The sequence below is a fragment of the Rhamphochromis longiceps genome, linkage group LG16, assembly GCF_057381845.1.
Source record: "Rhamphochromis longiceps isolate RC_006_pf linkage group LG16, R_longiceps_female_GT1.1, whole genome shotgun sequence".
NCBI lineage: Eukaryota > Metazoa > Chordata > Actinopteri > Cichliformes > Cichlidae > Rhamphochromis > Rhamphochromis longiceps.
Genome location: NC_140572.1, coordinates 2,784,078 through 2,808,839, shown reverse-complemented (window position 1 = coordinate 2,808,839; position 24,762 = coordinate 2,784,078). Strand labels below are relative to the sequence as shown.

General features: G+C 40.7%; 2 protein-coding genes across 5 annotated transcripts in view; both read left to right on the top strand.

Annotated features, from left to right (window-relative positions):
* LOC146650368 (titin-like) overlaps nt 1-24,762 on the top strand; it is a 218,405-nt gene that overhangs the window by 81,740 nt on the left and 111,903 nt on the right. For 2 of the 4 annotated variants that reach the window (XM_085383775.1, XM_085383776.1), the window contains 15 exons: nt 85-156; nt 390-605; nt 7,031-7,138; nt 7,222-7,317; nt 7,739-7,783; nt 11,680-11,730; nt 13,237-13,632; nt 13,731-14,009; nt 14,346-14,615; nt 14,738-14,877; nt 14,975-15,101; nt 19,932-20,071; nt 20,185-20,311; nt 22,207-22,349; nt 24,431-24,554. In XM_085383775.1, the coding sequence (XP_085239901.1) occupies nt 85-156; nt 390-605; nt 7,031-7,138; nt 7,222-7,317; nt 7,739-7,783; nt 11,680-11,730; nt 13,237-13,632; nt 13,731-14,009; nt 14,346-14,615; nt 14,738-14,877; nt 14,975-15,101; nt 19,932-20,071; nt 20,185-20,311; nt 22,207-22,349; nt 24,431-24,554 (2,334 nt within the window). Of the gene's footprint in view, nt 1-84; nt 157-389; nt 606-736; nt 1,035-1,322; nt 1,449-1,692; nt 1,792-2,135; nt 2,613-3,174; nt 3,253-3,439; nt 4,667-4,916; nt 5,004-6,719; nt 6,792-7,030; nt 7,139-7,221; nt 7,318-7,738; nt 7,784-11,679; nt 11,731-13,236; nt 13,633-13,730; nt 14,010-14,345; nt 14,616-14,737; nt 14,878-14,974; nt 15,102-16,049; nt 16,317-16,445; nt 16,713-16,967; nt 17,232-17,780; nt 17,921-18,081; nt 18,209-18,305; nt 18,573-18,707; nt 18,975-19,193; nt 19,461-19,931; nt 20,072-20,184; nt 20,312-22,206; nt 22,350-24,430; nt 24,555-24,762 lie in introns of those variants that run through there. The other 2 variants (XM_085383778.1, XM_085383777.1) reach the window with 2 other exon arrangements.
* Nucleotides 7,790-11,673, top strand: LOC146650369 (uncharacterized). The gene has a single exon (XM_085383781.1). The coding sequence runs from the start codon at nt 9,628-9,630 to the stop codon at nt 11,245-11,247; it is 1,620 nt and encodes a 539-aa protein (XP_085239907.1). The 5' UTR covers nt 7,790-9,627; the 3' UTR covers nt 11,248-11,673.

Below are 24,762 nucleotides of genomic sequence, written 5' to 3'. Positions count from 1 at the left end.
CCTACAAATGTCTTTAGAACATCTTTGCTAAGGGCAATCTGTTGTCTCATTTGATTATTATATGTTTGAATATTTCCTTAAAAGAAACAGAGGAAGTTAAAAGGCCGACTGCTTCCCCACCTCCACCTACGGAGAAGCCTGGAGTGCCAAAGAAAGGTACTTCATGTTGCTTAATGTTTCTTTGATGTCTTATCAACTGTGTGCCACACTATACAGTTTCCCACCACGCTGAGTCAGTCTGGCTTCATTGAAACCTTTATCTGTTTTATATGTCATGCTGTTTCTATATACGATTCTGGTGATTTTCTCATTCTCTGAAGCACTTCTTGCAAAATTATAGATTCTCCTGCTGCGTAATCCTAACAAAGAATGTTTTTACCCATTTAAAGATGAACCCAAGCCTCAGGTGCCAGCAGACTCCAAAGTAGTGGCCCCTGAAGCTAAGCCTGAAGCTGAGCCCAAGCCCAAACCCAAAGCAGAACCAGAAGCAAAGCCAGTGCCTACACCCAAAGCAGAACCCAAGGTTAAACCTGAACAAATCCCCGAGCAGGAGCCTGAAGCTAAACCAGTACCAGTAAAGAAAATGGTGACGCCACCATCCAAAGGTATTTCCTGTTTTGTTTGGATGTTTGTGTTGAGTTTGTAGTCTACTGTGTATGCTTCTGTCTTTAGTATTAAGATCTTCAAACTGTTCATTTAGCTTCAAGAGTGGAAGCGAAGTCTTTGTCTTTGTTTATCTAAACAAATCTAAATGTTGCTAGTCCCTGAAGAAGCTGCAAAACCAGATCCATCAAAGACCAGGCGCAAGCCAGCTGAAACCAGGCTAGAACCAGACAAACCTAAACCAGAAGCTCATAAACCCGAGCCTTCTCTAACAAAACCAGAACCAAAAGAACCTGCAGTGGTTCCCAAGCCTGAACCTGTGGTGAAAAAATCAGCAGAAATAACAGCACCAAAGCCTGTGGTGCCAAAACCGGAACCCCCAGTGACCAAACCAGAACCAACTCCTGCACCAAAGGAACCTGCAAAAAAAGGTAAATGGCTGTGGAGTTTTTCTTAATGTGGTGTTTTTTCTTTAATCTTCTTAACTCCACTGTCCAACCTTAACTCATCTGAGGTGTCTTCACATTAGTGTTTTTGATGGTAGTGCGAACAAATCTCGTATTAACCTTTGAGTACCACAGATTCTTTTCAGGGATTTATCTGTGAGTACATTTTGATGTTGATATCTGCCGACTGCATATTTACCTAACTATAATAATAATAATTATAATTATTATTATTATTATAATAATGATAGTAAACGGAATTTTATTTTGAAGCATCAGAAGAACCAGCAAAGAAGGAGGTTTCAGCTCCAATCCAACCACCCCAACCTTCACTTGCACAACCAGAAAAGTTTGAGACAGGGGAACAAGCGCCACAGAAGAAACCTGTGGCAGTTAAAGGTACCTGAAGCTAATTCAGTCATCCGGAAACTTCTAACTAAAACCAAAACTCTCATACTAACCCTAAACTCTTCAGGTTCTGTGGCATATTATTTTATAATGGCTAACCTCTCTCATTTTGTTGCTGCATGTTGTGATTGTTCTTGTCTTGCACTCGATAGAGTGTTTCATTGTTCTCTAATGAAACTCTTCAACTTGAATTTGCTAAAAGACTTTTAATATATGCCAATAATACTCTTTAAAGTTCCTGTGGAGGAAAAAATAACTGAGCTTCCAAAAGCAGCCAAGAAAGCAGAGCCTGCTGTCGTTCCACCAAAGGAAGAACCAACAAGGAAAGAGAAAGGTACATTTCTATTTCACATATGAAGTTTCTTTAATACAGGGGCAGACTTCATTCACTGTCTTTTGAGTCTCTTTAAGTAAAGAAATGCTATGATGATATATACTCATACCCAGCTCAAATTATTCATTTTATATCCAAAATGTACATTTAGAGGTGCCTTTCAATGTCTTTACTCTATGAGATTTCCTTTTTAACACATAGTCATATATTATTCTCCACAGGGTGACCCTTTTGTGTCTAAATGACTTCATGAACTTATAAAGGATTTGTTTCTTGTGTGAAAGCACATTTGTGTTCTTTATTGTCATGTCTTTTGCATGTTCTTGTGTCACACCCTCTTAAAGCTTTGAAGCTCGAACCTAAACCTGTACCTGAAAAAAGCTATCAGAAGGTGTTTGATGAGGTTGCTGTGTTGGAGCCTGAACCTGTGAAGCTTCCTGAGAAAATATCTGAATCAGTACCCGAGAGACGCTTGGAGAAAGTGCTGAAACCCGAGAAAGCCATGAAGGAAATTCCAAAGCTGGAGCCAGAAAAATTACCTGAGAAAGTACCAGAAAAACCACGTGAGGAAAAAGTCCCAGAGGAGGCTCTTCCTAAGAGGAAGCCTGTAAAGGTTCCTCAGAAGGTGGTTGAAGAAGCTTTGATTACTGAGAAGCAGACATCTGTAAGCACTGAGGAAATCAAAGTTGAGCTCATTTCAAAGAAGCAAACAGAGAAGATCTCTGTAGAGAAAACAGTTCACGTAAAGGCCCCTGATGCAATACCTGATATTGTATCTAAGGCCAAGCCTAAACAAGAGGTAGAAGAAATTCTTCCTAAAGGTACAGCAGACTTCAGCTGTTTTTGTCTTTCTTTGTATCTTCATCATGCATGTTTGAGCATGAGGACTGCCAAGATTTGAACTGAAGCCAGAATCTCAACAATCACTTAAATGTTATCAAATGATGCTCTTTTATTTGAGTGTTTAATATTCAAAAACTTTTGATCACGTAAAAAGAAATCTCTTTATTGTTCTTAATTATCACTTAAAGTTTTCAGTGCAAAGAAATTATTTTTTCTTTGTTACATTTCCGTCTTTAATGCAACAAGATAACAAAATGCTATCAGAGCTGAATTCATTTGGCCTCAGTGGTGAGGAGAATCAGTAAATGTGACATCTATCGATGTGTCATCAAATATTGGTGGTAAGAAATTCCAGCTGACTAAATGTGTGCATTGAGTTCAGACTGAACTGCTGCCACAAGGTTTTGTCAACATCTTCCATCTCTTGGCTTGTTTGTGTTATTTGACATGTGTTTGTTGACTGTCTACATTTTTCTCTTTCCAAATTGTTTTCTTCACCACACACCATCTTGGAATCAATTTTGATTCATTGCTTAAAAGAAACCGAAGCTAAGAAGATTGAGAGGATTCTGCACACAGAGATTGAACAGGATATAAAAATTTATGCTACTAAAAAAGGTACTACATGGATCTTAAACACATCTTATTCTTTAATGCTTGAAACAAGTGGATTGTCATCTAAAGCATGTGGTTCTTCATTTCTGTGTTGTCTCCTAACACTGATGATTGTCTTTGTGTTTTGCTGTCAAATCTTGGCGCCGCCACATGACGCCTCTTCTTCTACACCTCTTAAATCATCTCACAGCTGCAAGTTTTGAGAAGACTGAAGAAGAACAATGGGAAAGGAAAGGAGCTCAGGAGATACAGGAAATGTATTATGTGACAGAACAAGTACCTTTTACAGAAGCTGTCTGGGAGCGTGAACAAGTAGTAGAAGAACATGCTGAAGTCTGGTATGAAGATGTGGCTCCACTGGACAGGGCAGTGGTGGTATTGGTAGAAACAGATGTCTTAAGTACAACAGAAACACAGAGCCAACAAGATAACAGGTCTGAAGTGAGAGGTGAGCTATCTGCTACTGATACTTCAAAGAGGAAGGAAAGCAGCGTGGCTAAACAAAGAATCAGCCCGAAAAAACCCCAAGCTGTAGTTTTAGCCCAGGACTCTGAATCGAAGCTCGCAATACTACAAGATAAACCTTCAAAAGAAAAAACAGAGTATTTTGTCAAAGCAGTTGAGTCACCAAGCAAAGAAATTACAGATGAAAGGAAAGACAGTGCATCAGTTAGCCACCAACAAGACAAAAAAGCTATACACGAAGCCAGCTTTGAACCTAAAAAGAAAGCGAAGAGCACTGAAACAGAAAGCAAAGAGAGACGCGCGAAAGAAAAATCCGAGGAGCCTACTTCATTCAAAGAGAAGGAAACACTGAAAGATGTCACGGTGGTGACAAAGGCAGATGAAACCAAACCTTCCTCGGTTGTGATCACCACAGAAGCAAGAAAACTGACTGAAAACCTGGAAGCTGAAACAAAGGCTTTAGCTGAAGTCACCTTTAAGGAAGCAGTCGATCGTGACGTATCAGTGACTCCACATGAAAAACACAGCAATGAAGTTTCAGAGATGACAAGAGCGCTGAGGGAAGACACAGTTAAAGGTAAAGAAGCAACAATGGTTCCCACTGCAGTGAAAATGGAAGAAAAGAGAAAAGAGGAAGCACTTGTCACCCCTGAACGTGAGCAAAGTGCACACAAAGTATTTGAAAAGAAAATGGAGAAAAAGGTGAAATCTGAGGAAATGTTTTATGCAGAAACAGAGATTGTTGCTGTAAAACCCTCAGTAACAGATACTGACGTGACAAAAATGATCAAACAGGGGTTGGAATTTGAATCTGTTTCTGCAAAAACTGAACTCAAATACAAGACGACAAAGGAAACAAAAGAATCTTTATCCGAGGATCCTCTTCAGACAGTTCCTTCAGTGCCATTAAAGCCAGACGAGAAAAGGATTCCTTCAAAAAAGTCTTCCAGAGGTACCAAACGTACCGTTCTTATTGCATTGTTAATCTGTACCTGTGTCATTCGACTCCATGTTTGCAGTCTTTGTTCTGGTGTGTGTTCAGACTGAGTCCATCATCAACCTCAGTTTGTAAACCTCTCTTCATGTCACGTGTTCATAGTTGGTCTTTTTCATTCCTCTTAAAATCTTTTTTCCTGCCCTTTGTTATTCTACTAAAATCTACTCGTGCCTTCCTTTGAATAAGAACTGATTCTTTTTTAAAGAAACAGAAGACACGATTCTCACTGCTGCTCCTGATGCTTTGTCGCCTGAAACACAAGTTGCAGCTAAAACAGAAAGAATAGAGAGAGGTAAAGTCGCAGCACATTTCACATCTTTTTTCAGCTCCTGATATTCCTTTTTACAGCAGCGTCTGTCTTACTTAACTAAAAATGTTTGTGTCTGTATTTTTTACTGTGATGTCTTTGCACCACTACACTTCACGCCATTTAAATTTCTCAATGTCAATGCGAGAAAACATCTTCTACAAAGAAGAGAAGAGGAAGCAACAAACCACAAAGATAATGACGACACTGTAGGCAAGGATATTGTTTCTGTACGGCAAGAGGAGATTTTAAGAACTATACAAGAACCCAACAAAGTGTCAGGGTAATAAAATAAATGTCATGGTAACATTTCTGTCACTAATGGTTTGAAGACAAATTAAGTTATTCTTAAAACTAAGGAAAAGGTGAAAAATACAAGAAAATTGTCAGTTAATAAAAAGTCCATCTCCAGAAAAGATCACATGACCAAGGAGAGAAAACGTTACAGGCTGGAATTAGTGAAACATCTGCAAAATCTCAATAAACTGAAACAACAGAAGATATTTTTTCTATGTTTTCAATGAAAAACAGGACAGAATTAGAGGAATTAAACTTGAAGAAGACCAGTTCAACAAAGAAACACACTGAGAGAAACCTCATGTTTAGGCCTTTAATGGAAGACGAAGTCTAAGAATGAAGTTCAATACATCTTCAAAGAAACCAGATTCTTTGAAAGACCGAGGACAGCAAAGACATCCAGTCTAAACTGAATGTGAAAAGACAATTTTATCACCATTAATACAAAGCAGCAACAAACGGAAAGAAAGGGTTCAATGATCCCTGCAATGGATCTGCAAAACAATTAACTGCAGAGGAGCACGAGTTTTTATTAGAGCCTCTAGTAAAATATATTTTCCCAGATGATACTGTAAAAGTGAGTTTTATATGAAAGGCAAATCTACAGAAGATGAACAGCAGAAATCTGGTGAAAATGATAAATCAAAGGTAATAATAGGAGAAATTCAGTCAAAGTGAAGAAGACACTGAAAGCAAAGCCAAAGTTACGCCGGTGTTGTCTTAGCAATCACATGTAGCAGATGACAGGCCTGAAAAATATGTGAAAATGGAATCACTCAAAGAAAAAGTCATTGCAAACAAGTATGTCAGCTAAAAAAGACGTGAAGAAGATGTAAGCAGAATGTAAGCAGGAAGTCCCGCTTGCTAGACGCATGTCTCCTCATGAACTTCAAGCCATCACCAGAAAGAAGGGAGAAGCTCGAATGATTCACTCCATTACAGACAAATGGATTTGACACTGGAAATAGAAGAGAGAAAAGAAACTCTTCCTTCAGGAAATTTCCAGAGGTATCGAGGCAAAAAGAAACACTCTTGATATGAGAGCCAGTCATTGTTTTGATTCTTAAAAGACTTTGAACTCATAACTCCTCGTCTTCATCATATTAGCCATTTCATCTGGGCACAAACTGCTCGTCATGCTGTTTGCTTTCTTATCACTACAGTTAAATCACAAAAGGTTTCTACTGAATGCTGTTTCAGTTACTTCTAGTTCTGTATTTGAAGTGAATATTTCTTTATCAATAGTTTTGGACGGTGAGGTCAAATGTCCAGCTGTCATATGGAGTTGAAACTCAGTCATCCAGCTTTCTATGCAGTGTCACGTGGTTTTAGTCTTTAAATGGTCTCATGCTTCCCACATCTGTCTTTGTGAGGCGCTAATTGTCTTGTGATTTCATTTTCAAGTACTTGTAAAGGAGAAGGAGTTGGTGCCAGAAATCAAAGAATCACTGGTAAAGCCAGCTGCTCCACAAAAAGGTACCCAGCCACTTCTTTAAAGCTCTTTCTGTGTTTCTGTGGAGGGTTTATTAAGGCATTCAGAAAAGAATGCCACTCTTATGCAGATATAAATCTTTGACTGTGTCTTGAAACAAAATAGACAAAAACAAGGTGTTTATAGAAAAAATGCAACATGAACTTCTGGTTCTCTTTGTGTAGGATGATGTAGATTAGATAGAGCACTGTTGCTGAAATTCCTGTATACTTTTTACTTTAAGTGAGCAAACCACAAGCTGCTGTTAAAGATCAAGAAGCTGCCAAAAAGCCTGAAGTCACTGATAATGCCAAGTTGAAAAAGACAATTACTCCACCAGAAGAAAAGCCAGGTATTCAGACAGTGATTCCAGCTTTGAGAAATATTACGTGCTTTGGTGATTATACATCAATTCTTTCTTTTTTATACTTAAAGTGGTCGTGACAAAGCCCGTTATGGCGGCTGAAGAACCAACTAAGATGATTGCAGAGGAGGAAAAACCACTAACAAAAAAGATATCACCTGGAACAGGTAGAGGACTGAGATGGAAATGTTCTCTTTGTTTAAGGTCTTTAGTCTGTTCCAGTTTCTTTTTTTAAACTTCTTGTTTGATAACAGCAATTTTATTTATACTCCACTGTGTATGTGTACTGGTGTTGCTATGAGTCTTTCTTATGTTGGAGGATAGGACCCTTAGCCAAAGTAAAGCCTCTCTGTCTGTTGTTGCAGTGTTTGTGTCTGTTGGTGATTGAATTCAACATAAGCTACTGTGTCCTTGTACTCAGCCTAACTTCATTTCATTCTTTGTGTTTATTTACGGTGTTATTTCTTTTCTGTTGCTCTTCATCTAAATGATAGCACAGTGAATTCTTTGCTCTGCACATGAGTCACATCTGTGTTTGTGTCTCCTCCACATTAAGTTACAACTTTTTGAACTATGTTTTTATATTAGATGAATCCAAGGGGCCAGTCCAAGCACCAGGAGGAGTCAAGAAAGGTAGGAGTACACTCAGTATAGAGCTACTAGCATGTATGGAGTAAACATGTCTCAAAAGGGTTACAAATGGTGTGATCCACAAGCTTACACTTAAATGTATAAATGTGTACAATTATTTGTGTGTAACTCTTTAGGACTCACAAGTGTGTGCTTCAGTCCACACACGTACAAAACAATTTGAACACACATCAAAAACACAAATTCAAATACACAAGCCTGGATAAATGTAATGATCTGCATGCAGTTTATTAAGTTCAGCTTCATAAATTGGATACGTTTGTCTTTCATAAAGCTCCCACTCGTACAAAACCTTAAGTAGGAGTGCACGAATCACCTGATATGCACAGATCACGCCGCATGCCTATGTGGGCTGCCAGCTTCACATGGATCCACAAACACAAGCGCTGTCAACGTGCTGGTGTAAAACAGGGACATCCTCTATAGTCCTTTTTGTTCTTTTTTTCAAATGGAGTGGTCATTGTTCTTCTAAATAAACAGAACAACTTGTCACCCCTCTGCTAGCAAACATAGATTACAGATAACACAGCGTAGCCTGTAAATATTAATAGTTTAAATAAGCTGCTGCTACATGCTGGACAATCTGCTGGGAAGACTCATTCAGTGCTCAGCTGCAGATGGGGGGACATCATGGTTGTACATCACTGTGGATCATTCTCTGGAGTGAGTATGTGCTAAATAATCTCTGTATATTTTAAATAATCATATAATCCAGGTAATGTGGAATAACACTTTCATGTTAATCCTACCATTCTCTAATAACAGTAGGTTAACATTAATGTTAGCTTAATGACTCATTCTTAACTTTTCAGGATGTAGCAGCAGCTTATTTAAGTGATATATTACCTTTTATAGGTTACTGCGTTGTGTCTGTAATTAGTGATGAGTTGTTCTGTTTATTTAGAAAAGAAACACCCACTTCAAGTAATACAGAGGAAACCCAGACGTCCCAGTTTTGCACTGGGACGTCTGAACGATCTGTGAGAAGCTGGCAGCCTGAAATTTATCTCAAAACCTCACGTGGGCATGCAACATGATCTTTGCGTATCAGGCGATTCATGCACTCAAATTTAAGGTTTGGTAAGTGCGCAAGTGAGAGGATATGTCTAGTTTTAGATGTTTGTGTGCACAGAGAGCTTTTGAAAGAGAAAATGATCCAATTTGTGAAGCAAAACATAATCACAACGTAAATGATCAGTATTTATTCAGGTTTGGGTGCAGGCATTTGTAAAATAGTTGGAGGTGTGGTCAAATTGCTTTGTATTTGTGGATTGAAGCATGCTCGCATGAGGTCTCAAAAGTTAGCATTTGTAGCCTTTTTTGAAACCTGTCTCCAAATGCACGTATATAACCATGCATGTATACCTCCTATATCTGTAACTTTTCAGTCATCAGTCCAACACTGTTTTTTTTAATTAAGCTGATCACTAATTTGCAAATTTCCTATTAGCTCTACTAAATGCAACATTAAACTTTCTGTCCTTTGTTGGAGAAACTGGAAATGTCCCTGTCATCTTTTGTTTGTTGTTCTTAAATCATTCAAAGTTATCTTCCTAAAATCCCTGATTACATTTTTATCCCTTGTATATTAATATTTATTTATTTATACTCTTTTTCACGAGTTGCTATTTTCTTTGTTTGTACAAATTGTGATATGAGTTTAGTTTACTGACACTAAACTATATTATACATACAGCCGATGTTTAACCAAGTAATATGAAACGTTTGATGCCTCAGAAACAGTTCTACACAAAAAAGGTCAAAAGGTCAAATTGGAAGAGGATGTGACGTTTGAGATCCCCACGTTGAGAAAGACAACCAGGGTCATGAGAGAGGTGGAAGAAGAACAAGAGATTATCATATTGAAGAAGATCCCATCAGTTCCACAAAAAGAGCCTGAACAAGAGGAATTACCTCTGGTCACCAAGACCACAGTTGTTAATGTTGAGGAGATGGTACATAAAGAAGAAGCTGCTGAGATTATGTTTGTCACCACGAGATATGAGGAGGAGAAGAAGCTAAAAGAGAAAGCAGATGTGGTGAAAAAGCCAAAAGTTATTCAACCTAAAGAAGCAAAGGAACAAAAAGAGACTCCTAAAGATGCGTGGACCCGGCAGAAGCCTGGCCCAAAAGATGAGAAACCCAAAGATACCATTTCTCTGAAGAAAACTCCCAAGACACCTAAGGAGGAGGAAAGTGCCCCACCCAGTACAGCCCTAAAGAAAGTTAAAAAATTGCCTTTGGATGAAGTGGAACCAGAAGTAGTCAAACTGAAACCCTTCGAGAAGCCTCTTAAACCAGCAGAGGATCCAGAGAAAGACAAGAAGGAGAGGCCAGAGAAGGACACGTCACCTTTTCAGAAGGGGGAAAGGCTTCCCAGACAGGTGGAAACCACAGAACCTCCAAAGCAATCTGAGAAAGAACCTGTTGAAGTAAAAGAGCCACCAGCCAAGGTGCCAAAACCAGGAGACCAAAAGAAATCTCCAGAGAAGGAGCCTGAAGAGGACAAAAGGCCAAAAAAGGTGAAGAAGATTCCAACAGTGGAACCAGAGATAGAAACAGTCAAGTTGAAGCCCTTTGACAGGCTGGCCAAACAGGCTACAGAGCCTGAGAAGAAACCCGCAGAGGAGAAAGAAAGGAGGCCAACTGATGATCTGCCAAAACGTCACACAAGTCCAGCTGAGACCCCTGAAGAACGGAAACAACAGGCTAAACCAAAGAAATCTGAGATCCCAGAAGCTCCAGAGAAGAAGCCGGTGAAACCGGAGAAGGTAGATGTAGCTCCGTTGGAAAAGACCATACTTCCTGTTCCAGCCCCCGCTGAGAAACCTGAAAAGGTTCTCGAGGAGAAAAAACCTCTGCAAGTGAAGAAAAAAGTGTTATCAAAGGAAAAAGAGGAAGTATCTCTAAAACCTGTAGAGCAGCTCAAGAAGGTAGAGCTCAAAAAGACTCCCTCCCCGAAAGTTGAGAAACTTAAAGAAGCAGAGACAGTTGCAGCTGAGAGAAGGCCAAGTCTTGACAAACTCAAAAAGCTTCCTAAAACTGTTTCACCCAAAGAATCTATTGAGGATGTGATTCTAAAAAAAGTCCCAAAGAAGCCTTTGCAAGAGGAAGCCAAGGTTAAGGAACCGGCAAAGCCTGATGAAGGAAAGCTTCCCTTGGTAAAGGAAGTCTCTCCTGGAGCCGTGGAGATGAAGAAGGTTGCCACTCAGGCAGAGGAGGAAGTATTTGAAGAGGAGTTTGAAGCTGAGAATGAGGCTGTGCCAGAGGGAGAGGAGGCATGGGGCTGGGAGCTGGTTCCAGAGGAGAGTTACGAGCTAGAGGACTGGGAAGGTGAAGCAGAGGAAGGTGCTGTGAAGGTTCCAGGGGTGGCCAGGAGAGGTGAGATGGTGGCATCTTCGGTGACAACCAAAAAAGAAAAAACCCTGCCTCCCTGCCATCAATAATATCCACTCATCTTCGCTTCCATAACCTCATTTTCCCTCCATCGTATTTTAAGTGTGATGCGATTTCTTCATCTTTTCCTTAGACTTGTGTAATCATTCCGTGTCCGACTGCCGGTCACGTTTACCACTTTGTTTCATTTTTGTTATGTCGTTTATGTTTCTGCTATTTGACCATTCTCCATTATGTATTGTCCCCACTCATTGCATTCGTCTTTGTTCTTCCATTTATTTTAATTTTAATGTATCGTCTTCCTCATCGTGTTTTTGTCGACCCCCATGTGAGTGTCAATACTTCATAAACTTACCATCAGAACCATTTCATAATCCCCAGTCCATTCACTACACTGGATTTCCTTACCCTGGCATGTTTAGCATGATAAGTATGTATGATTAGCCTGTGAGCATAAAATAATTTATATTCTTCCTGAACAGAGGGACAACCAACAGAGGAAGCAGGAAGAGGTAGAGGTAGAGGGCTGAAACGTAAGTTTTACCTTGATAAAACAATGGTGTTCCAGCAAAACCAATGTTACCGTTTATCCAGAAAGGATTCACAGCGCTTCATTTGTTCACAATTTGTCACATGACAGCATTATTCAAAAATGGATTAAATTCATTGTTCACTTAAAAATCTGAACCCAGTACACTTTAATGACAAAGCCCAGATGTCCCAGCTTTACACTGGGACATTGAAACACTGCTGGCAGCCTGCAATTTGTCTCAAAACCTCACGTGGACATGCAACGTAATCTGTGTGCATCAGGCTATTCATGCACTCAAAGTTAAGGTTTGGTAAGTGAGCACGTGAGACGTTATGTGTCGTTTTAGACATCTGTATGCACAGCAAACTTTTTGAAAGAGAAATTGATTCAATTCGTGAAGCTAAACTTAATGAGTTGTGCATAAATAATCGGTATTTAGCCCTGCTAAATGCACTGTTACATTTTCAGTGTTTTCTTTGAGAAGAATGTCTTTGTGCTCTTGTTTTGCCTCTGTCAAAATAAATTAAATTAATTTGTTACCTTAAAATTTGACACATAGTACCCAATAGTGACAAAGTAAAAAAGGTTGCTTTGAATTATTCCCATTTGATTCAGATTGAAAAACAAAAACATGTACATAAGTATTCAGAGCCTTTGCCATGGCACTCAGACTTGAGCTTAGGTGCATCCTGACCACCTCCCAGATGTTTCTTACCACTTCCAGAAGAACAACTGGGCCTGCATGGTAGATGGTAGCACATGACAGCCCACCTGGAGTTTGCTAAAAGCCACCTGAAGTGCTGTCAGACCACGAGAAACAAAATTCTCTGGTCTGGTGAACCAGACTTTAAACTATTTGGCCTGAATGCCAAGTGTCATGTCTAGAGGAAGCTAGGTATCCCTCATCACCTGGCCAATGCCATCACTACAGTAAAGCATGGTGGTGGTAGCATCATGCTGGGGGATGTTTTTCAGCAGCAGGAGCCTAGTCAGGAAAGACAGTACAGAGACATCCTTGATGACAGTTTGCTGCAGAGCGCTCCGGACCTCTGCAGCAAAGGTTCATGTTCCAACAGGACAACACACCTGGAGAGATCTGAAAATGGCTGTGAACCACCCAAGTAACCTGAAGAATGGGAGAAACTGCCCAAAAATCGGTGTACCAAGCTTGTAGCATCATACTCAAAAAACCTTGAGCCTGTATTTGCTGTTAAAGGTGCTTCAACAAAGTATTGAGCATAAATACTTTGATGTAAATTGTTGGGGGTTTTTAAGAAACTTGAGAAAAGTTTCTAGCTTTTGTCAGTTTGCCAGTTTTGTGGGTTATTCTGTGTCAAACCTTGAGGTGAAAAAAAAAATGGATCCATTTTGCTGTAACATCACAAAATGTGGGACAAGTAAAGCGCTGTGAATACTTTACTGATGCAGATACAGATATGATGACGTGAGCATGCCATTCTATTTTCAAATGAAATGTGAATTGATGGTCTTCAATTTGTTTATTCAGCTAAGCAGACCCCATCTCCTGGAGAGGGCAGGGGTCGGGGGCTGAGGCCTGGTGGGAAAGGACCACCACCACCAGAGGAACCTTTTGCAGGGTTCAAGCTCAAAGCTGTCCCGCTGAAGTTTATCAAAAAGCTTCAGAACATTGTTCTGCAGGAAGCCGAGTCTATCGGCTCATCTGCTGTCTTTGAATGTGAGGTCTCACCTTCCACTGCTGTTACTTCTTGGATGAAAGATGGTAGCAATCTCCGTGAGAGCCCCAAGCACAAGTTCACTTCGGATGGCAAAGATCGCAAATTGAACATCATTGATGTCCAGCTGTCTGACACTGGGGAATATACGTGCGTGGCCAAGAACGCTGGCAAAGAGATATCTTGCACCGCCAAGCTTATCGTTGAAGGTATAATAATGTTTTGGCAGTCCTGAGATGCACAAAATGTAACCATTGGAATCCCCTCAAATAATGTGTGATGTCTCTGCTATTTTGTCATGTTAAAGAGCTACCTGTGAAATGGATCAAAGAACTGGGAGAGGAGACATCAGCAATCAAGGGTCAGCCTCTGTATATGACCTGCGAGCTGAACAAAGAGAGGGATGTGATATGGAAGAAGAATGGTGAGGTCCTCAAGAAAAAGGAGGGCAAGATTCAGATCAATATCATTGGTATGCAGCACGCGGTGACCATCCAGAACTCCACGGAGGAGGACGCCGGTGTTTTCTCATGTGAAGTGGCTGGACAGGAACACGTTAAGACTACAACAAACGTCAAAGTGATTGGTAAGCAGAATGAGACGTGCTGCACGCTCCTACATGTCTCAGTACACATTTTTATCAAATTTTGTGGCTTGTTTGTAGTTTGCCTAAACAAACATAAATATCATAACATTATTATGCATCTTTATATCCTATTGAAAAAGATTGCCGCAAAGTGTCCTGCAGCTAAATGTGATTTATTTCCACAGCTTGGACATTAAATAGAGATCCTTGGAATTTTCAAACTGAATATCGCTTAAAATTTTAACCACGTTAAGACTGAGCTGATTTTGTCATGCAATGTTTTATTTGTGCAAATTCTGAAACATATGATTGTCATTGACTCTCAAAATTCAACAGAAATTGTCAAAGACTGGATAGTGAAACCACTGAGAGATCAGCATGTAAAACCAAAGGCTGCTGCAACATTTAAATGCGAGCTTTTCAAGGAAACTCCCAACTGGAAGTGGCTCAAAGGAGAGAATGAAGTCCAGCCATCTGACAAGATTGAGATCAAGAAGGAAGGAAAGGAGCTGACGCTCGTCATTAAGAACTGCCAGCCTGATGACGTAGCAGAATATGCGCTGGAGGTGGAAGGACGCATCTACACTGCCAAGCTAACACTTGGAGGTTCATCCATTTACTTACTTATATCCATAGTAACTGTAATCATTTAAATCATTGCAATAGTTTTCTGTTGCTGATGCATAAGATTTAATATTGAGTACTAATTTCTAATAATGTGTTCACAGAGCGGGAGGCTGAGATCCTAAAGCCTTTGGTCAGCGTCGAGGTGGTTGAGAAGGAAGATGCCATGTTTGAGACTGAGATTTCTGAGGACGACATTCCTGGGGAATGGAAGCTCAAAGGAGAGGTTTTGACCAGATCCCCGGTGAGGCACAAAGGGCTTGTCTTATATTGCTGCACATGTAGTCTTTAATTTGTATGTTCACTCTTTATTCGCGAGTATATTGTAATGTTTTCACTAGACATGCGACATCCAAATGGAGGGTACAGTGCGTAGACTCAAGCTAAAAAACTGCCAGCTGGACCAGGCGGGAGAAGTGACCTACACGGCTCTGAACGCCATAACCAGCGCCATGCTTAATGTCAAAGGTAAGGGGAACGCCTGTAACCAAGAACTGCAAATTCTGTGTGCTGTAAAAGTGTCCTGTAAAAATAAAGGTGTGAGGTCTTAACCGAGGCGTCCTGTGAGAGTGGACCTTACACCTTTACTGAAAAGGATCGACAACTCAACTTGATCATTTGTGCCACTATATCAGTCTGGTGTGGGATCTTAGCTATTTTCACTGGTTGAATTGGTGTGCTGTATCTGTTGTTGTTGTAAAGTCTTGTACTGGAAAATATAAAGTATAAATGTGTCAGATTTTGTCTCCCTCTAAAGTTTATTTGTATCTTTTATGATTAAATGTTCTATGTTAAATCTGTGGACATGGACAGTTTATTAGTTAGCACATGTTAGTGAATGTGTTACGGGACTCAATTTGAAAGGGACTTGGTTTTAACAACAGCAGTGGAGTTCTGCAACAAATCATTGATTTTCCCTGGCAAACATCTGCTGGAGTGCAGACTTTAAGAAGTGGACAGAAGACACCTCTTATTTGCCTTCTCTGGGAACTATGTTCAGAAGATGTTTTTTCTACCCTGTGGCAAAACTTGAATGTGAATATTTTGAATTCTTGTTACTAACAACATGGTGTTCCTTAATAATAACTTCAATATAGGAGGTCCTTCAACACCTTGTGAGAAAGAGGACTGATGTAGTTCAAGATGGGAAGAACACTGTGAGCTGGCAACAGCACCTTTGTTGTCTTACTGACCATTTTAAGCACTTTGGAGTGATCTTCAGTTTAGTCAATAGCAAGAAGTAACTTAGTGTTTTAATAGTCCCTGATACTACGTGCTTCCTGATTCGGGGTAATTATACAGCTAGAGGGACATTTAAAGAGATACAGAAGGTACAGCGACCTCAGGCTGTAGACTCCAGTCCTGTTGTTGTGTTCTGTTGTTGACATATTGTGCCTATGTCACTTTTTATCTCAGAAGTCGAAATGGACTTTGTTGTCCCGCTGAAGGATGTTTCTGTGCCAGAAAAGAAACAAGCTAAGTTTGAATGCACCATCACAAAAGATGTTTTTAAAGTCATGTGGTATAAAGGGGCTGACATCATCACCCAAGACCAAAAATATGACATCATCGACGACGGAAAGAAGCACATGCTGATTATAAACTGCTGTGAGTTTGATGACGAGGACGAATACATGATTGAAGTTTTAGGCAAAACCTCAAAAGCTAGACTCACAGTGGAGGGTAAGTAATGGTCCACGTTTACTGGAAAAAAGGCCAGAACACGATTGTTTTCACTGCATTCATTGTCTTGGTTACCCCACCATCATATGAGCTAACTCATATGACCCTGTTTTATTAATGTAATTGTAGGTATCAGGCTGAAATTTATCTCACCAATAAAGGATCAAACTGTAAAGGAAGGCAAAACAGCTCGCTTTGAGCTGGAGCTTTCTCACGAGAACATCCCCATCACCTGGTACAAGAACGACAACAAAATTCATCCGAGCAGAACTGTTGTCATTCACGTGGATGGAAAGAAGCACGCACTAGAAATGAGAGAAGTGACTCTAGATGATATCTGCCAAATTAAGGCTGAGGCCAAAGGAATTCTTTCCATGGCCAACCTGACAGTTATAGGTAATCCAAGAATAACGACCTGTCCTTTCTGTCCTTATTGTCAAGTGTGTCGTCCTTCCCACAGCTTTGTGTACACTTTGTCCATTGTTGTGTCTGTCTGGGTCTACAAAAGTACTGTATCCTTGTCTCTGTGATATATACGAAATCATTTTTTGTGGTTTTCATTTGTGTTTCTCGTGTGTCTTCACTGTCGTGTTTTGTGCACTGTATATTTGTGGTGTATTGTGGAATTACCCAAAAATATTCCCATTCTAGAGGGAGATCCGTACTTCACAGTTAAGCTGCAGGACTATACTGCAGTGGAGAAAGATGAGGTGGTTCTAGATTGCGAGCTCAGCAAAGATGTCAATGTCATGTGGTACCACAATGAGGCCGAGATCAAAGCTTCTAAGACGGTGAACATTAAAGCTGAAGGCAAACGCAGAGTCCTCATAATCAAGAGAGTTGGGGACAAAGACAAAGGACAGTACCTATGTGACTGTGGAACAGACAAGACGACAGCGACTCTTCACATTGAAGGTAAAGACCCAGAAATCTCTTGATTTTGATATTCGGTCATTTTGAGGCAGCTTCCTTCCCTTCTTGATACTCGTCTTCACTTGCACAGCCCGTGCATCGCGTCCTATCGCTCACTCTTTTTTGCAATTTTTTACTTGAAGCACTTCACTTTCCAATCAGCGTTTACTGGTTTTTTTTCCGTCTCTCTCCATTAACAGCAGAAACTGGAAGACTAAAAACTAAAAGATTTAAAGTTTCCAAGAAGCTAAACTGTATTCGAATCTATGTGTCAGTCCTGTGGTGTCGTTGTCATGTCGCTGACTTCTGGTTATGAGATTTCCTTTTCAAAACACATCACTTATTGTCTTTTGAAGCACTTTGTCACTTTAGTAATCACACAGTTTCAAACTGGATCAAATCATCACAACATTTTATTACCGGGACCACGAGGCACTGGTTTCTGTATGTGTGTCTGTCTGATGTTGACTTGTTTTTGTGTGTACATTGTGTGTACATGTTTGTATATGTTTATATGTTTATGATTTCTTTGTCCCCTCTTCAAAACGTCAGCTCGTCACATAAAGGTGGTTCGGCCGATGTATGGCGCTGAGGTGTTTGACGGAGAGACAGCTCGATTTGAGGTTGAGCTCAGTGAAGACGATGTCCATGGCCAGTGGAAACTGAATGGGGAACTCCTCAGTCCATCCACTGTATGTCACTGCATCTCAGCAGATATTCATTTATCTGTGGTTTCATTCTTTTACTTAAATCTAGATGTCGATACACTAGTAGAGATAAACCGTAGTTGTGTCCTCATCACGTTTCTTTCACTCTCACAATTTTGCTGAAAACGTTTGTTGGCCATCTGCAGGATGTTGAAATCGTGGAGGACGGTGCCAAACATACTGTGGTCTTGTACAACTGCAGAGTACCTCAGACCGGCGAGGTCATGTTCACTGCTGCTAATGCCAAATGTTCTGCTAACCTGAAAGTGAAGGGTGAGCTTTCCACCTTCCTTTTTTTGAGTCAGCGTGGAAAGTCTCTGCCCACTCAGATATTTTGATTTTTTTATTAACTATCTGTCTGAATCAACAGAGGTCCCAGTGTCATTCATTACACCTCTGGCTGATGTACACGTGTATGAAAAGGATGAAGCGAAATTTGAACTAGAAATTTCCCGGGAGCCCAAAAGCTTCCGTTGGCTGAAGGGATCTCAAGAGTTGTCAACAGATGACAAGTTTGAACTCCACGTGGAAGGAAAGAGACACAGTCTTTTTGTAAAATCTGCCAGATATGAAGATGAAGGTAAATACATGTTCGAGGCTGAAGATAAGAGGACATCCGGAAAGTTGATTATCAAAGGTAAACAAAGTTGGATCTCTTTAGTGTTTTTAGGAGAAGATTTGTTTGGGTACGTGGCTGAATTCTTCTTTTGCGTGCTCGCTAAACTTTGTATGCCAAAAGCCTTTTAACGACAAACGCCACATTTCTTGTCAGGTATTCGCCTTGCATTTATCAAGCCAATAAGAGATGTGACCGTAAAGGAACGTGAAACTGCAGAGTTCAGCGTTGAACTCTCTCATGAAAAAATCCCAGTCGTCTGGTACAAAAATGACGTCCGTTTGCACCCCAGCAAAGTGGTGCACATGTCCGAGGAAGGAAAAGTGCACACGCTGGCCTTCAAGGAGGTCACAATTGATGACACGTCTATGATCAAAGTGGAGGCGATGGCCAAGACTTCAGAGGCCATGCTCACCGTTCTCGGTTAGTATCGTCCCGCAGAGGGATGCATCCAGATTTCCATAAAGAATGTACTGAGTGCAGGACTCGTGTACTTGTTGCCATGAAAAAACTGCATCTTCCCCTTACTGTATTAAAATGGAATTAACGTGTGACATTTTTGGGTGAATGTATACGCTGCACTTGCCATGACTTTAGCCAGTGAATGTTTTCAGCTGATATAATCCTGGTGTCTGCCCACAGAGGGCGACCTGTACTTCACAGTGAAGCTCCAGAATTACACCGCTGTTGAGAAAGATGAGGTGATTTTGTCCTGCGAGTTGAGTAAGGCCGCTGCTGAGGTCAAATGGTTCAAAGATGGCGAAGAAATCTTTCCCTCCAAGAACATTTCCTTCAAATCTGATGGCAAGAAACATATGCTGGTCATCAAGAAGGCAGCAAAGAGCAACATGGGCGCTTACAGCTGCGACTGTGGAACTGACAAAACTACCGCTGACCTTAACATCGAAGGTAATACCTGTGGTGATCCAGCCCCTCAGACTCCACCGGGACTGCAGAGACAGGCCCCGCCCACCAGCATTCACCAAACCCCGCCTCCTGTTATCTCCATTTGTCCTGCACTACTGCAGCTTCCACTTTATTTCTAAATGCTTGTAAAAGTTATCATTATAATACTTGAGAATAATTCAACCTTGCACATCTTACAGTGCATGGTATTATGGATCTGTAGATGTGTAGATGTGGATATACTTTGAAATGTTTTATGGGGTTAATTATTCTCAAGCGTTCCTCAACTTCTGTTTTTACACAAATTGTAAGCTTGTCTTCTGATTTTAACTCTCCCGTCTTGTCCTATGTTTAGTTCATCTGTTACACTGTATCTGACAATGGGAAACTCTTTTCACAGATGTCGTCTAATACGTTTCCGTTCGCTTCCCTTCACTTGTAAGTCTCGCTAACATATTTTAACAAACTTTACAGAACGTGACATCAAGGTCGTCCGCCCACTGTACAGCGTGGAAGTTACAGAGACCGAGACGGCGAAGTTTGAGACAGAGATTTCTGAGGAGGACCTTCATGCCACCTGGAAACTGAAGGGCGAGACACTTCATCCGTCTGCTGTAAGATTTTACACCTATAAAATATAATTTCAACACATTTGTTGGAAATTCCATGAAAATGTTTTGAACTGGCACAGTCATCTCTTGTTGGTTTGCACATTGTTTGTTCTCAGAATGTGGAGATCAAGGAGGAAGGAACCCGGCACTTATTGATCCTCTATAACTGCAAAATGGACATGGCTGGAAGTGTTGACTTTGCAGCAGCGAATGCCAAATCCTCAGCTCAGCTCAGGGTCAAAGGTGACTGAAACAAGTCTGAAGTCAATCACAGCGATTTTTGAAATGTCTGTGATAACATTTGCTAGTATGAAACTAAGGCTACGTTCACACTGCAGGTCTTGATGCTCAATTCCGATTTTTTTGTCTGCTCGTTCACACTACAAATAAAATGCGACAGCAAACGCGCTCTAGTGTGAACGCTCAAATCGGCCTGCATGCGCAAAAGAAGATGTCAGACACAACGCGCTCTGTTTAGACCCAGACCAAACTATTGTTTGACTGATGGCCCTTAATATAAAGACTTCAGACTTTACGTTTCCCAATTTTTGCTTTAAGTTATTTTGTTATTTGTTATTTACATAATAATGTAATAATGATCCTTATTGCTGTTTTAGAGGATAGCAGCAGATTTCTGTCAGAATCTGCAGATTATACAGGACAAATAAAATGTTCACGTTGTCTTCCCAACAGTTTCACTGACATCTACACTGGATGGTCAGGAAGTGTTCGCGACGTCTTCTGCGGCGCTGATAATTGGCGTCTGTCTTGTGTCGGTGACGTAAAAGGCGGATTTAATGCGACCTGACCATCAAACAGCAGTCGCTTTCTGAAACATCAGATATGTATCAGATTCAGCACCACATACGAAAGTGACCCAGATCGGATTTGAAAATATCGGATTTGTGCCGTTCACACTGTCACACCATGATCAGATAGATGGTCGCATAGGGTCAGAAAAGTCGGATTTGATGCGCGTTCGCCTGCAGTGTGAACGTAGCCTAAAATTTCCTGAAATTCCTCCTCTTGATTTGAGTTATCAACCCATCCCGTGATCCTCTTCAGTAATAGAATTAACACAAGGAGCACTATTTGATCAGATGATAATTTGTTGTTTTTAATAATTCAATAAATAATTAAAAGTTAGTGATGCAGTTGTTTTAATAATATTTCCCTTCACATGATTCATTTTGATTGATCTTGTTCCAACTTGTCTCTGAACTAGAATTTAATTCAGTGCAATATTTAAATAACTCAGCGACTGATTGAAAGCTCCTATAATGGCGCAGGCTTACAAGTTTCTAGAATTAAAAACTATTTCATATTTTGCTTCTCTCTCACTTTTAGATTTATCAAATCAGTAAATGTTCAGAAATAAAAGAAAGTTCAGCAGTCCAGCTACACAATCATAAACAGTCATTCTTGTTCAGAGTGTAGGGATTTAAATGTGAATTAACTTTAATAGATGAGTCATTTTGACGGTGAGACTGCAAACTCTTCAGACTGACAGCTTTCTGATTGCATGAGCTGTCATGCTGCCAGAGTGCATTTCAACAGGCTGTAAAGGGGCCTTAATTCAGGCATGTGAAGAAGCCTGTTATAAATAATTGATGTGGCTTGTTAATCCACACTGACTTCCTAGAGCTCTGTATGTCCCGTGTTACCAAACTCCCCAGTAGTGTGACGTTGGGTAACTCCTGTGAGGACATTCACATTCTCCTTTTCCTGGGAAATTGCAATCTTGTGATTGACAGGAGCAGACCGGCTTCCCTCAGTGGATTTGGCAGATGTGGGCTCTCAGCCTATCAGGCTCCTTAGTTATTTTTGAAGCCACATTCCTTATCTAGAGAAGGGTTGCAGTGATTGGCAGGGGGGAAGGGTAGAACCCCAACTCTCACTGGCTCTGCCTGCCGTTTACATCTGACAGTAGGATTCATGCTAATGAGCTTGGACACCTAATGCCAAGTCTCAGGGCAGCTTGTTTCAGTTGTCCAAGGTCTTGCACCAGCAGCCTTCAGCTCAAAACACCATGAGGAATAGCCACTGAGGATTAGCCATGTCTCTCTGGGCGTTTTTTGGTTTTCATTGACCTGTTTTTCGGTCAGGGGCGCTAACCATGTTTTCTTCCCAATCTAAAGCCCGAGTGATTGGCCTCCAGAGGCCTCTGAAGGATGTCACCGTGACTGCTGGGGAGACTGCCACCTTTGAGTGCGAGCTGTCATACGAAGGCATCGCTGTCGAGTGGTTCCTGGGGGGTACAAAGCTGGAGCCAAGCGATAGAGTAAGTCTCAACACATCTGACTGAGCCCACGCAATGTTTCTTTACTGCGGACAGGATCACTAGGAGATTCGCTTCCTGAAACACAAGACCCATTAACATTCAGTTACAAACCACTACAGAAGTCCAGGCCTCATGATTGTGTCCCACAGCCAGAATTTCCCTTTCCATTTGTACACAATGTTCGTTTTTTGTGTCCAATGAACTGCTCCGGCTTCATATAAGGCTCTGCTGGTGTGGGTTTGGGATTCCTGGTTTTGAGATAACATAGGCAGGAAGGCTTTTCTGCCCCACAAGCGTTTCTGCAGGGTTATTTTTAACAGCTGAAGGAGGCTGAGGTGCAGGGCAAGTGGCAGCAGAGCTATGACAGCTACAGCTACAAAACACATGGACTGCTATAAGTGTTTTGCTTGAGCTGATGCACTTGCTGTTTCCACATTGTAATTCAGAGTTGAACAGTGAATAGTCCAGGCCCTGAAATGAAATCGAGTCATATCCAGATCCAAGTGTTTAAAGTTTGAAGTAACCCGAGAACGGCGTGGTCCTTATGAATCGTTCCCTCCTTCTCGGTTGCACTGCATGTTGCATGTTTAGCATAGGTGGAGGTTTCAGCCACAGTAGTAGCTGAAGCACAGAAGAATGTAAAGCTGAATGTTTCCTTGGGCTCAATGAATAGCTTTTCCATCTCAGCGCGTGTTTTTCTTGGGTAATACCAAAAGTGGCTGATTTGTTCAGCAGCGCATTTAAATACAAACAAACAGAAGAGTGTCGTTGGTACATGTGGTAGCAGATTATGAAGAACTGCACTTCCTCGAGTTCAGTTAAGATTCATAAAAGTGTCAGTATGAAGGGCAAACATGTAACTTTCTAAATTAAAACCAAAGGAAGAAACACCCCCAAAAAAATCTAGGTTTAGAGTTGGTCAAAGCAAATGTTACAGCGTTATGGCAGATATAAACTCACAAAGAGTTTAAAGTAAAATTGATAAAAAAGCAGCAGTTTGTCTTTCTTCTTATAGAAAAGTGCTTCAGGCCTCACATGACAACCCAATTAATCTAATCTTATCTTTTATGTTGAAGAAAAAATATGCAGGTTTTCAGCTGAAGATGTTACAAATAAAGTTTTTTTATAGAGCTAAATAAACTTTATTATCAGTTTGTCTTGTTTTTACTTTTTCTGTCACATTTCTGCTTATCAGCAAAAGTGTTTTTCTGATCAAGCAGCATTTTAACTATGACACTAATAGGCCACTTTATCCTCCACACATGAATGTACTGTCTACTTGTTGACAGCTGATGTGTCTTTTCATGCACACAGCACAGAAAAATATCATTGTACCTTCATCTTAAACGGTTCTGACAAATATCATTGTTAGGAATGAAAAATCGAACCAAGTTCATTTGATGTCACATAAATTTCAGTTGTGCTTATTTTGTTAGTCTGATAAAGAAATGCTGCACGTTTCATTTGTGAGTGTGTTGTGAGGCAGCTCTGTCACATGCAGGACACAGTGGTAAAAGCAGCTGTTGGGTGTTATAGGTCGTGTAGTTTAAATTGGGAAAATGGGGAGGGGTGGAGGGGGAGGGGTGCCTATATTCATTTTGGCCGTCCAGGCTTAACCGAGAAAATCTCTGTGCTTCACATTCTGTAGATGTGGAGAAACAAAGGAACCTCCAAAGAACAAAGACTGTTGATCACATATAAACCTGTCTTACCATTAGCAATTATTGCTTTGCTAACAGGAGGAGGAGGACTAGGGTTTGAACCTCACGGGCAATGTTCAGTGACACTGCAATACCTAATCCTTGCAGCAATGAGGTTTAATGTCATATATTCATTCATAGTCTGTGAAAAAAACAGAAAAATCCAAATTAGATTGGAAATTAGTGAGTTGGTTTAGTGAGATAAGATTTATACAGACAAAAACTGAATCTCTAAACTTGATATAAGATCTTCAGAGAAGTTAAAACCTGTGACATGTTGTGACATTCAGGGCAGGAAAATACTAAATATGAATGAATCTATCAACCTGACAGGAAGTATACAGGACAGATTAAACCCTGTGATTATCGACTCTGTTGCAGGTGGTGTTGAAGGCGGAGGGTAAAGTCCACACCCTGACTCTACGCAATGTCGAGCAAAACGAAGCCGGACAAATCAAACTCGCAGCCAAAGACTTCCAGACTGAGGCCAGTCTTACTGTCAAAGGTAACCCAACAACACTATTTCAGGATTTTTAACTTAATTCCAGACACCCTCTCTACTTTTAAGATTAGGCTTAAAACTTATAGTCAGGACTGGATCAGGTGACCCTGAATCCACCCTGGTTATGCTGCATTAGACTTAGGCTGCTGGTGCCTTCCATTGATGCACTGACTGTTTCTCCTCTCATCCCTTTTGTGTTCATAGGCCACTC

Bases quoted from the DNA above. Each gene is read 5' to 3' on its own strand.
- LOC146650369 (XM_085383781.1), top strand. From the start codon at position 9,628: ATGAGAGAGGTGGAAGAAGAACAAGAGATTATCATATTGAAGAAGATC.